The 12,972-nt window shown below is 36.0% G+C and overlaps 1 protein-coding gene across 2 annotated transcripts; it reads left to right on the top strand.

Annotated features, from left to right (window-relative positions):
- Nucleotides 1-9,007: 9,007 nt before the first annotated feature.
- LOC114871277 (mediator of RNA polymerase II transcription subunit 24) lies at nucleotides 9,008-12,970 on the top strand. 2 transcript variants are annotated; one of them, XM_029176968.2, is made up of 9 exons: nucleotides 9,008-9,133; nucleotides 9,396-9,547; nucleotides 9,620-9,745; nucleotides 9,815-9,848; nucleotides 9,921-11,580; nucleotides 11,641-11,733; nucleotides 11,809-12,099; nucleotides 12,167-12,614; nucleotides 12,685-12,970. In XM_029176968.2, exons 2-9 carry the CDS (start codon nucleotides 9,419-9,421, stop codon nucleotides 12,829-12,831), a joined length of 2,928 nt encoding a protein of 975 aa, XP_029032801.1. In that variant the 5' UTR covers nucleotides 9,008-9,133; nucleotides 9,396-9,418; the 3' UTR covers nucleotides 12,832-12,970. The 2 variants fall into 2 exon arrangements, with proteins under 2 accessions (XP_029032801.1, XP_046143520.1); XM_046287564.1 differs by having other exon boundaries at nucleotides 9,815-11,580.
- The last annotated feature ends 2 nt before the right edge of the window (nucleotides 12,971-12,972 follow it).

The following is a 12,972-nucleotide window of genomic DNA, read 5'->3' as shown; positions in this document are numbered from 1 at the left end:
TAGGAAAGTGTTATTAAAACAATATTCCCCTTTATCTATTACATAATTACAATAATATAAAATATAATGCAAGACGGGTGTTGCTAAAAAAAGTACATTATTCGATTTTTTCACTGATATTTATTATATGAACGATTCCATTACGATTAGCATTATAGTTTTGAAACTTCTACCGATGGCTGTGATTGGTCGTCCCATGTTGGCGTCCTCTCGTTTCGACCAATCAGACACGTCGTTGTGTGAGCGAGTGCGTCGATTTGTGGGGCAGTGCAGCATTCCTCTTCGAAGCTTCGTCTACTTTCCACGCGTCTGCAACAGGTAAGATTAAATTATCTTCAAACATTAAATTAAATTGTCTTTCGGGTGTTAAAAGTACAAAAAATAGAAAGAATAGCTGGAGAGAAGTCTAGATTCCTGATTTTTGATATTAATTTGAGGATATCTTTAAAAATACAAGAGTTGAAAGTTTGTGCTCTTGCCGCGATTGTACAATGAGGTTGGAACAACAGAATTTGAATATCTTTCCCTTTTATATCGTTAATTTCCTAACCAATATTGAACGTTTTTAATATTCTTTCACACAATTTACTGTTTGATATTTAATAACGTTCTTTCTTGAGCATCGTAATATTATGAGATCTGTTCGTCTACCGGCTTCGGTTCGGCTGGGGACGAACATTACCGAATAATACCGAAGTGGTGCCGACCGATCTTCGTCGGAAAGGAAGGTCTCGCCATTTCTCTCGCGAACGTCGAAGTAACAAGACGTGTTGAGAGCATCCTTCCGTATAAGTAATAAGTGAGCATTGTATTTATTAAAATATTTTGCATAAATTATAATTCGATCGTTTATTATTGTTGATTACATTTTATGTACATAAATTCGTATTTCTTTTTTGTTACAGATATTTGATGGATATTGAAAGGACGCCATGATATGGGTTTGAAATAGAATTTCGTAAGAATTTATTGTTTTAATTTATTCTAATCAATTATTAACATTTATTATTACTTGTCTTTTATTGAGTCGTTGTTAATTGTAAGCATTTTTGATAATTACTTGCTACCAAAGTCAAGAAAGAAAAAATTAGACATTTTTTTTCTTTAACCAATTCATAGAAAAAGAATAATTAATTTTTCATTTTATTAAATAATTTCGTCCAGTATTTTAATACATTTGTTTTAAATTAGAACAATTGATTGAATTGAAATAATTCGTATTCTACTGCAAATGATTGCTTCTTTTCTGCAATTATTAATTATTTTAAACAATCTATATTTGTTAAATCGTAGTAATTATATTATAATATCCAGTTTTCGATGCAAGTTTAAATTAAAATAGAATCACGTTTTTAAATCACATGCTGTTTAAGCATGATTAATTATTGGATTTTGCTTATTGAAAAGAATTAGATAATTTATAAATTACTATGTAATAGAATTTCCAACAATTTTTAATATGCTTACAATCTTAACAACAAAAATCCACTGCTATAATAAAACAGTTTATTATATGTATTTAACAATGATTTTTTATCCTTGTAATATTCATTGGAATAATTATCAACAATTATTTAATACATTTCGTTATTACGAGATAATCTAGGATCAATATTCAACTTCAATAATATTCGTGTTCATTGATATTTCCATTTACACATAACAGTATTTCCTTAACGAATGTACAATAAGAAGAATGTTGGTTTTGTTTTGTATATTTCCACCCATCCCCAACCTCCTCACTAATCTTTTCTTCCAGGAATTGTTGTGGCCGCGCGCAAGGCGGTCGGTAGAGTCAGTGTTTGTACGAACATATTTCCAATGTTTTGATTTTTTCAAGGGTGAACTGGCCCTGAATAGAGTTGCGTTTGTACAACTAGGAATCACGCGAAAGTAGAGTCAGTGTTTGCTGCGTATTATAAAATATTTTCTAGAGTATCGCGGCTCTGCTTTTTCCTTTTTCATCGTGAAAGTAGAGTCTTTATAATTGTTCGCCGGAAATTATTTACGGTCGCGTTACTATTTTTGTTTTTAATCTTTTTTTTAATTACTCGATATATCCGGAATTAGAGTCAAAGCACCACTGAAGAGGAGTCTTGGGCGTTGCTCCATAAGGAAAGAGTGTAAGTATCTTATTACTTCACTTAATTGCTTTTTATTAAAATAGAATAATTTACAATTCTTTTTAACTACTAATATTTTATAAAATTCAATTTCATATATAATTTTATTAGAATAAAAATTGATAATTTGCAAAATTAACCGTAATTCTTCTTTTTTTGTTACAGATGAATTTTTTGATTTTGCCGAGTTCCTGGATATCCTGATGATGGTTTTCTTCACGACTTCCGCCTTGGTACGTCACGTAATTGCTTTTTATTAAAATAGAATAATTTTCAATTTCAACACTTGATAATTGAGATTTCTTTTTAATTGCTATTATTTTATAAAATTCAATTTCATATATAATTTTATTAGAAAAAAAATTGATAATTTTCAAAATTAACCGCAAATCTTCTTTTTTTGTTACAGATGCCTCCTACCTGGTGTTGTCCATCCTCCTACTTGACTGTCGGAAGAAGAGTATATCTGCGAACGGTAAGTCGCATGTTTTATGGTTCCTCTGGTGCCCAATCATGTCGTAGGACGAATGGTCCGAATCGACACGGGCTACCGGTTGTATACATGCTTGGCAAACATAGTGACCATGGGTATGATTATACCCATGAGTAGTAACATTTTTATTGTTTCATTTCATTTAGTTTAGGCTAGGTCTTCTTGTACTCTGCGTTTTAGTATCATTTCAATTCCACATATTTCAATAGATATTTATGAAATACATGAATGCTTTTAAATGTTCTTAACTGTGGAATTAGAATATTTTAATACCAAAACAATTTTATTTAGTTTGTAATAGAGAAGTCAAATACTATCTGACTTAGTTATTGCGATAGTTCAAAGCAATATAATATTGATAGTTTTATGTAATATGTATACTGGATATACATATTAATGATGCTATTACATTGATTTAATTTTGTACATTATAAATTCAAGTATAATTTGAGAATTTTTTCCGAGTAGTTTAACTTATTTACACGTTCATGAAAAAATGAACAATTTATGTGCAAGAAGACAATTCGTGACGGGTAGACTTCCAAGTCAGAGTGATCTATTTCAACAGATTTTGCGTATTCTTGAAAAGTTACTCTGAGGAGGGAGTCGCCCGAGGATGTTATAATTTTTTATTAATTTTCATAATAAATTCTTTTTTCATTGTAAAGAATTCTTAATTAGTCATTTTGCTTTTAATAAAATATCAAATTCAATTTTGACATTAAATTCCTTTTTATTAGAGTTTTGCCTTTATTAAATTAGTGTTGCGAGAAATTTCCGACGCGAGAGTAAATGTGACGATGCACTGACTAGTATTCGGTGGGAATCCTTTTGGTTTTTAAACTCAATCCTATGTATTATTTAATTAATCAAATTAGTTACAAGGATTCCGCGGCCTGAGACCGTGAACACCATCTCATGGGAGACAAACCCATGCATTACTAGGCCTTTGCAGGCGCAGTTTTAGAATACGGAACATATGAAAGTATGTTACCATATTTTAAACTGTAGTCCTTTTGTCTATACTATGGGCGTCCGTCAATCTGACACCGTTGGATGCAACGTGTTGGACGGGCGGGTAGCGCTCTTAGCGAAGGGGTGCATCCTGTCCTGGCGTTACGACGTCCAGGCGGGGTGGGTGGTATGTAGCGTCTGGCGTAAGACTAGGGGGCGTGAGACCCTTCGTTGCCAGCTGATATTAGCAGTGCACCATGTTTGCGTCATAGTTGCTCTATTTTTTTTTTTTCAGTATTTGTTCTTAAAGCTTTATATTTATAAAATCGAGTCTCTTTTATTAAATTGAAATAGTGAAATATTAGCCCGTTAGATGTTTATGTACTAATCATGTTTGTAGATCAGGATTTTCAGGTTTAACCCCTTCCGTGTTTATTGCCAAAGCCCATTCACGTGCCCAGGTGCTACTTGGATGGGTAGAGGCAATGGGCACGATGACCTAGTTCATAAGAATAATAATTAATAAGCGGCTGGCATTGTGTTAGTATATCGTGCACGACGTAATTTCCACATATGGTGTGTGTGTTTTTAGGCTGTGGGATTGCGTCGGTTTAATAACTTTTTCATTTAACTTTTAATTTGAAATAATATTTTATTCAACAAGATGTACGATGAACGTACAAACCAAATAGTATTATTACCATTATTATTACTGTATTGCCATTACTATTACCATGATTATTACCATTATTATGAAATATTCTATATTAAAGTAGTTAATTAAATTTTTTGATTATCATTATACGCAATGATTGCTAGCCTTGCCAGACGATTTCAGTGAAAAATGGTACGTACCGTAGAGTGTGATGTGAGATGAAACTCGGGTGTCGGAGGCGTCCCGGGACGTTCTCTCTAGTGTAGGTCTTGCGCCCGGGTGGAGTGTATGGGGGTCGTAGAATGAATTTTTGTGAGAATGTGATTTTGCCTTTTTTAAATATAGCGTTAGGTAGGTAGGTAGTATACCTTCTGGTGTGTGTGATAGATTGTAAGTAGGTAGGGCCGGGACAGGTTGTCACAGTCTCTTGGTCGGGTAGGCACGATTTCGCGTGATCAACCTGTACCTGGAATATATTTGAAGAATTGACGATACTATCGATACGAACGAAGTATGCCGTTCGCCTTCGATTCTATCTGTACAATTTTTCAAATTTTTGGCGACTTCATAAGTCGTCATACGCGATCGCGATGGCACGAAACGCACAAGTTCTGCTCGAGCACGGCACGTGTGCACGAACAACGACTTATATAAAGTCCTTTTTCGTCCACGTGTCAATTAGAGTTTCGCGATTTTTCATTTTTGTTGATTTTTTTCTTTTTGTTTTGCGAATTTGCAAGTCTCGAGCTTTAGATATAAGTTTCAGGTGGGTGGACCGCCCGAAGAAAGAAAAGGCTATATGCCGAAGCGCCCCGACAAACTGTCTTTCAAGAGGGGAACTACTAATGATTTTGCATCCTTTTGCAAAAAAGGATGGGAAATCATTATCGTTACTACTTTGTCACTGTGCTTGCCTGTAGTTGTAGTTTTGTAATTTCAGGACAAGAGGGGGCCCGTGACCCCCATGATTTTGGGCAAATCGCGTTTTTAATTTAGTGTTGCGAATATTGACCACGGTTCAATTTAGTGTTGCGAATGAATATCGATCACGGTTCAATTTAATGTTGCGTATGCATGATTATCGCAATTTTCATTTAGTGTTGCGAACTTAAAATATCGCGTTTCTTTCTTGCCTTGCTTTAAAATAAAATTTAACTTTTCAATGTTGATTGCTTTAAGATTTTTGAGAGTTTTGCTTTTTAATGTTGATTGCTTTAGTGTTGCGAGTAAAAGATTCACGGTTTGAGAATCCCCTTTTTTTGCATTTTAATTGCATGTCTGTTAAAGATAGCGTTGCGAATGACATTAGCGCGATTGTTTCCCAGTGTTGCGACTTATAAATACGCGATTGCTTTGCATTAGTTTATAGAGTTCCCTGCTAATTAGTGTTGCGGTAATAAATATTCGCGTTTTGTATTAGAGTTGCGATATATGATGAAATGCCCAAAAACGATCCAGTGGAGTTGCCATACTCCATAAGGCAACTATGGACCAGCTGCCGTGATACAGCCTTGGATTGGCTGTACATACCCCTTTTTTGATTAGTGTTGCGTCTTACAAAATTCGGTAGATTTGAGTAGTGTTGCGTTACAGTTCGCGTTTTCTCTTTTCTTCTTTTTTTCAGCTTAGTGTTGCGTATAATGGAGCAGCCTTCACGCGTACGCTTTTGTACATATTATATAATTAATGAAATTAGTGTTGCGAGTAAAAAATTCACGGTTTGAGAATCCCCCTTTTCTGCATTTTAATTGCATATCTGTTAAAGATAGTGTTGCGAATGACATTAGCGCGATTGTTTCCCAGTGTTGCGACTTATAAATACGCGATTGCTTTGCATTAGTTTATAGAGTTCCCTCCTAATTAGTGTTGCGGTAATGAATATTCGCGTTTTGCATTAGAAATGCCCAAAAACGATCCAGTGGAGTTGCCATGGTCCATAAGGCAGCTATGGACCAGCTGCCGTGGTACAGCCTTGGATTGGCTGTACCCCTTTTTTAGATTAGTGTTGCGTCTTAGAAAATTCGGTAGATTTGAGTAGTGTTGCGTTACAGTTCGCGTTTTCTCTTTTTTTCTTTTTTTTCAGCTTAGCGTTGCGCATACTGCAGCAGCCTTCACGCGTACGCTTTTGTACATATTATATAATTAATGAAATTAGTGTTGCGAATGAATTCGCGATTGTTAATTAGTGGAAGTAACTATGACTCACATTCGGTGGGAGTCCTTTTAAGGATTCCGCGGCCTGAGACCGTGAACACCATCTCATGGGAGACAAACCCATGCATTACTAGGCCTTTGCAGGCGCAGTTTTAGAATACGGAACATATGAAAATATGTTACCATATTCTAAACTGCAGTCCTTTTGTCTATACTATGGGCGTCCGTCAATCTGACACCGTTGGATGCAACGTGTTGGACGGGCGGGTAGCGCTCTTAGCGAAGGGGTGCATCCTGTCCTGGCGTTACGACGTCCAGGCGGGGTGGGTGGTATGTAGCGTCTGGCGTAAGACTAGGGGGCGTGAGACCCTTCGTTGCCAGCCGGTGTTTTGTCATAGTTCAGAATGTTTGCAATTTTGAAATTAGTGTTGCGTGTGATTTCGGTTTGTTTTATAGGGTTTGCTTAGGGATTGCTCTTATGGGCAGTCAAACTTTTCTTTTCAGGTTCCCCTGTACCCTCCCTCCCACTGCCATGCCACTATTCTTTTTTTTCACATTTTTTAATTTTGAAACTTTTGAGCATTCGGTTATTGGAAATACTGTTAAATAATATATGAATTTAATGTTTTCAGAATATTATTAAATACGATAAAGTTTTAAATAGAATTTTATTCAAAGTTTTATTTAAAATGAAAGTTCATTTTATTTTCTAATGATTGGTGATAAATTATTTCAAGGAATATTTGTTCATTCGAGATAGCTTATTAAATTTTGATACTACTTTATTTAAACAAAAGTAGTGGATAACTGTTGTTAGAGTTGTTTAGTTTTAATTTTGGATCGCGATGTTTTGTTTCAAGCTTACGGAGAAGCTAATTAGATTATTTTTATAAATTTTCAAATTCTTTTCCTGAAAAGCAAAGTCCACTCGTGATTTGTTTTTCAGTTTTTCCATTTACAATAAATTTGCATTGAAAGGTGTATTGAATAATATAATGCAATAAAGTCGAGTAGAGTCGTGGTTGTACGTACTATATTATATTGCAGTAAATGGCAGTTGTTTCAATTAAAATATTGTATGCTATTTGTCGCGAAATGAACGAATATTAAATACAATAAAATGAAATAATTAATGTTCTTAACTCAAATATATATTTTTCTGATTTTTTTTCTCTTTATTTTGGTACTGAAGTTTGCTTTAAATTCATATTTCGTATCAAATTAATTTTGAATTATTAACAACCACTCTGACTTTTATAAAATTTTATTGTTACTAATGTATCTTCTTTCCAGCTATTAATTTTTCTTTGTCTTTGTCTGGATTCAATTAATCAGTTTCTGTTACAGAGAAATATCTTTATAGGAAGTATGAAATAATAATATTGGATAATCGACTGGAAGAAATGTAATATAAAATCCAGTGTCCATAAATGGAATTCAATGTATCCAATTAAGTAAAAGAAGGTAAAAATGATTGAAAAGGAAAAATCATTCTTCTAAGTGGTAATATTTGAACCGTACTATTTTCGAAAATTGTATTTAATCCTTTTCTGTTTATTTCAGGCAGGTTGTAAATTTATGATGGCTACATGAGCCTTATTATTTTCTTAAATTATGTTTAATCCTTTTCAGTTTTATTTTAGGAAGTATTCTGGCGAGGACAACAAAATCAACAAATTCATTGGACTTATTTATGTATATAGTCATTAAGATATAATCGTCAAACACTGCGGTGTTTAATTAGGAAGCGTTAGATTTAAGCGAATTTTTAATATAATTACGAGCGCTCGTATAGATAGATATTCTTAGTAGTATAAGTATGTAGGACAAATATGCAATTGCATATTTATTAATTTCAGATCTGTAATCAAAATCAAAATTAAAATTAAAAAATGTTGCGATAGGAACAAAAAGCAAAAATCTACGTAAATACATATGTATAGATAAGTAGATAGGTAGGTAGTGAATAAAAATAATGCTCCTTTTGTTGTTCGTTTGCACAACAGTCAAAAACGTTTTGCAAATGTGCATCAAGAGGATGATAGTATTAAATAAAAATAAAAATTTGCATAAATGGAGGGTGGATGGGATGAGGTAGGGCGGGTCTCCACCTGCAGCAACCTCCCCGTGGTGAGACCTGGGCAATCGTTATTATTTGATGACTAATTAATAACTGTATCATTATTTCTATGGTATATTTATTAATTATGCAGCAAATAATACGAGCGAATTGGCTGCGAAAATGCTTTTTTTCTATTTAATCGCTGTTATATTTTTTTCAGGAACTATGTCTTTAAGATTCTGAACTGTACCACAATACAAATACAATTTTACGGAAAGAAAATTAATAATAATGAATGCATGATCAGTATTGTTTAATTATGTATTTATACATATAGCATACATGTGTCATTTAGGTATTTGCGAAAGGTAACGTGACCTCTCCGATTTGGCCGGTCGGTATTACAGTAGATTTTTTTGTACAAAAATGGTAATATCCATAGATACACGGGTGGCCGATGAAGAGGAGAGGGCGCTTTCTGCTAATTCCCTGTTACAAATTTGATCATCACGCTATCTATTCAGAAACGGAGGAAACCAGTCGACAACCATGATAGTTGTGGCAGTACCTACAGTGGTTGGTCTTAGGTGTTGTTTTATCATGGCTGCTGTGGAAAGGTTGCGAGCTCAAACTTTACTGAAAAGATGCCAGTTATAGTAATTTATTAAACAATTAAATTTCTCTGAAATGAGGTAGGCACGATGATGGTTTGAACTAAAAAATTAAATATTTATTTTGCCTCTCTGTTCTCAAATGAACATACTTCATTCTATTCCATACATATCTATAAGGTTATATACTCTGTTGAAGTCATGTTGTATGCAATCAATTTGATTATTAAGAAATAATTTCTGTAGACTATATGGTAACTTTTGTTTAATGAGAACAACATTGTTACATTGCACTCTGGTTTATACAATTCCCTATTATTTCATGTACTTGATGACATTGCAGACTTTACTTAAGTAGAAGAAATTATGTGTAATCTCCTGACATCAGCTATGGAGACTAAAGTAACCAGTAAAACTAGCAGTCTAAAAGCTCTTTTGCTGAGGGCATGGAGAGAACGTTGGAGTGATTTACAATGGGGTATTAATATTAAAACAGTAAGTAATGATTTTAATATAAAAACATACATCTTGTATTCACCAGTAACTGCTAATCATATTTTCTTTCAGATTTTACCAAGAGGTGTTAGCGGAGATGTATATAATTTAGCAGATTGTATATTACAGCAAGCATTGGTAGGACTTGGCCCAAATCAATTAGTACTATCTTATTTGAAACATTCTCTAAGTTCTCAGGTATGCTCTGCTTGAAAATGAATTTCCATTATATTGTACAATATTCACTGGTATAAATACATTTTTCAGTTGGTCTCCTATGCTGCTGTGCTTCAGCGAATAAGTAAATACGATGCTTTCCATAAGCCCCATTGTATTTTAAGTTTACTGGAATTTTTAGAATCTATTCAAATAGGTATAACTTGCCGCGGTAAACCCGAGGAAGATCTTTTGGCTGCCGCAGTTTTGTCTATTGTACATTGGTTGCTACAGTGTTATTTGCACGCGTTAACAAAAATGCCTCAAAATAGTCCGTTGACTCCGCAACCGACCGAATTGATGGACAAACCTGCGAGTATATTGAAACAGATGCTTAGTTCCGATTTCCTTTGCGCCATGATGTACTTAGCCAAATACGACGACAAGGATCTGTACATAGAAGTAGTGAAAAAGTGCCAGGAAATCGAAGCGTTGTTGAAAACGAGTAGTTTAAAGTCTTCGGTGCCGATAGAAGAGTCTCTGAAGAAGCTGTGCAATCTGGAAATCGACTGCCTTACTCTGTCCCCTGAAATGACTCAAATGGAATCCATAACCCACTGCCTGCAGCCTTTGTTCGCAGTACAAGTCTTACTAAATCCTAGCACGGAAACGGCTGTGTTTGTTAATCAAATGTTAATGGTCCAAAGACTTAAGAATTACACGAACGCGAGATTGTACTGCGAGATCATTCGTGCCTGTTTAATGTGCCTGCACAATGTTGTGGGTATGTTCAAAGAATCCCAATGGGGTGCTTTCACGTTTCTAAAGGTGCCACTAATTTTGAAGGAGCTTCATATGGCACATTCGAACGGTGACGACAAATCGGAATATTCTCAGGATGTCTTAGACGCGTTTGAATTGTTGCTTCAGTTCACACCGCTCCTCGATATAATGGATACAGCGTGTTCCTGCAACAGCGTCGAATGTTTATTGAACGCATTGCAAAAGGTCGGTTTAGTCACGGAGAAGCAGGCGAAACAGTTGAGCAGCCGAAGAGAGGGTGTAACGGCTAGTTTGCAAAAATTAGACTCTTCCACGTCGACACCTTCTATTCCAAAGGTAATCGTTCGAGCGGAGCCTACTTTATCCGGAATTTTGAAGACGTTAAACGCAGATTACATGAAGATCCACGAGGCGTTGTTGAGTATGTTATACCAAGTTCTAACCGGAAAGAGTTTCGAGCTGATGTTGGCTGTAGCCACCGTCGAGGGAAAGCTGAAAACTTTTGTTACCAAGCTAATCAAATTCAACGAATGTAGCAAGCAGATCAATGAACCTGTCCCACCAAAGACTGCCGCGACCAGAGCAATGTTATTCGACGTATCGTTCCTCATGCTGTGTTCTATAGTGCAAACGTACGGATCTGATGCCGTGTTAGAAGAAGGAGGAGGAGACTCGTTTTTCGAGCAATGGGTGCGCGAATGCATGCCCGAACGGAACCAACCAAAGTCACCCCAAAAAATGTTACAAAACATCGATCCTGCAAGGGTGGATGCGTTATTGGCACAAATCAATTCCCCTGATCCCGACTTCAAGTCCAGCAATATAAAATGGCACATCGCGTGCCAATCGGCCATGGGCGCTGTGAAAGAGCTCCTCTGTGCCTGGGAGAGCGACGTCCTAGGAGCTGGTGATGTTAAGAGAGCTTTAGATGGTTTAAGAGCGACTGCTTGCTGTTTACCCGTTTGCGCAGCCGCTTGGCTTTGCGCCTACATGAGCATCACTCATCAGGATGCTCTGTTGAAACCCATGAACATGGTCCAACACTTTTTAACTCCGCTTCCCGGCGACGAGATGCAGGACAATCTTAAAGAGCGGTTAGTACAAGAATAAACAATGTCTAATACATTTTAATTACAACCATCATTTCTTTTTAGATCTAGTTTGATGTCACAGATCATTCGCAAAATGCAATACGATGTGCATCCCCCGACTCAGTCAAAAACGAAGGTGCTTTCGATGTCTCATAGGTATTATTCTATTAAACGTTTCATTAGGCTCATTAATTTCATACCTGTTATTTAAGGTTTTTATTTTTCTATCAGCATCATATCGAGGCAACCGATATTAGAGCAATTAGAGACTGTTTGGAGAAATATAAATCAACGGGGATGGATAAACATTCAGGCGACTCAATCTTTAGAATCTTTATTAAATACCGGAGGCTCGTTGTGGTTCGTGTCGAATATAGTGAAGGAGGTGTTGAAGTATCGTTATCAGGAGGAACTGGACCAAGCCGTAGACGTAGCGTTCGCTATTTTCCACCTTGACATCGAGAATTGTACATTAGATCTCATAAATCATATCATTCCACAATATTTATACAACTCGTTACAGTAAGTCTCATGCTTCCTAGATTTTTATTCACGTTATTTGTACTTCAACTTTGAAACCTTCTTGCAGGAGCGAGGAACTGGTCGAGCCACAATCCTCGATACTAGCCAAATTGTGCGTGTACTGTATATTTTCTACGTTAGAATACAATAATTCGAATCCGTATAGGGGGAACAATAGGAAACGGGTGCGACGAGATTTGGACGCGGACGAGCTGGATGCACTCGGTGTTCCAGCGAATAAGATTTTAAGATTAAACGAGGCAGGAGACTCGAATCCTATATTTGGCTCTCAGAGTCCGCAATCTCAAGGATCGACCAACGGACAGAAATCGGTGGTGTTGAGGGATCCTCTCCTCTCTGCCCTGAACGGATTATTCACGATATTCTCGTTCCTAGCTGGCAGAGACGGTGAGGTATCGCAACAGACTCATTTTATACTTCAATTTTTACGTCTGATGGTGCAATGCGGGAAGGATAGAACTCGTATTTTACTTCAAGGAATGCCACAAACATTGGTGAGTTTTTTGAACTCTCGTGACTTTTGTTAAGAAGATAAATTTGTTTATTCGTGTGATTATTTTTCAGGTACCTTGCCTTCTGAAAGCGCTGCCTGAATTGTTCACGACTGATATTCTGTTAAGGTTTTACGATATTCAGACAGCAGCTGGCAGGAAGGCAACCGCGCGAGATTTGTGTATGCTACGTAATATCAATCTGAAACCCTCGAAATAATTAGTGACGCGACACGTTTAACACGTGGAGCGCCTTTTTATGGACAAGAAAAAAATCTATTTATAGGAGGAAACAAGCGTAGACGATAGTGAGACATCCGATTGTATAATTATTTTAAAATATACGAATTTAATACGAACT

This window comes from Osmia bicornis, chromosome 10 (assembly GCF_907164935.1).
Source record: "Osmia bicornis bicornis chromosome 10, iOsmBic2.1, whole genome shotgun sequence".
Classification (NCBI taxonomy): domain Eukaryota; kingdom Metazoa; phylum Arthropoda; class Insecta; order Hymenoptera; family Megachilidae; genus Osmia; species Osmia bicornis.
This window is presented reverse-complemented; position numbering and strand designations above follow the sequence as displayed.

Coding starts and splice junctions, on each gene's coding strand:
- LOC114871277 (XM_046287564.1), top strand. CDS start 9,419: ATGTGTAATCTCCTGACATCAGCTATGGAGACTAAAGTAACCAGTAAA. Junction 9,548..9,619: donor GGGGTATTAATATTAAAACA/GTAAGTAATGAT, acceptor ATTTTCTTTCAG/ATTTTACCAAGAGGTGTTAG. Junction 12,100..12,166: donor TATTTATACAACTCGTTACA/GTAAGTCTCATG, acceptor ACCTTCTTGCAG/GAGCGAGGAACTGGTCGAGC.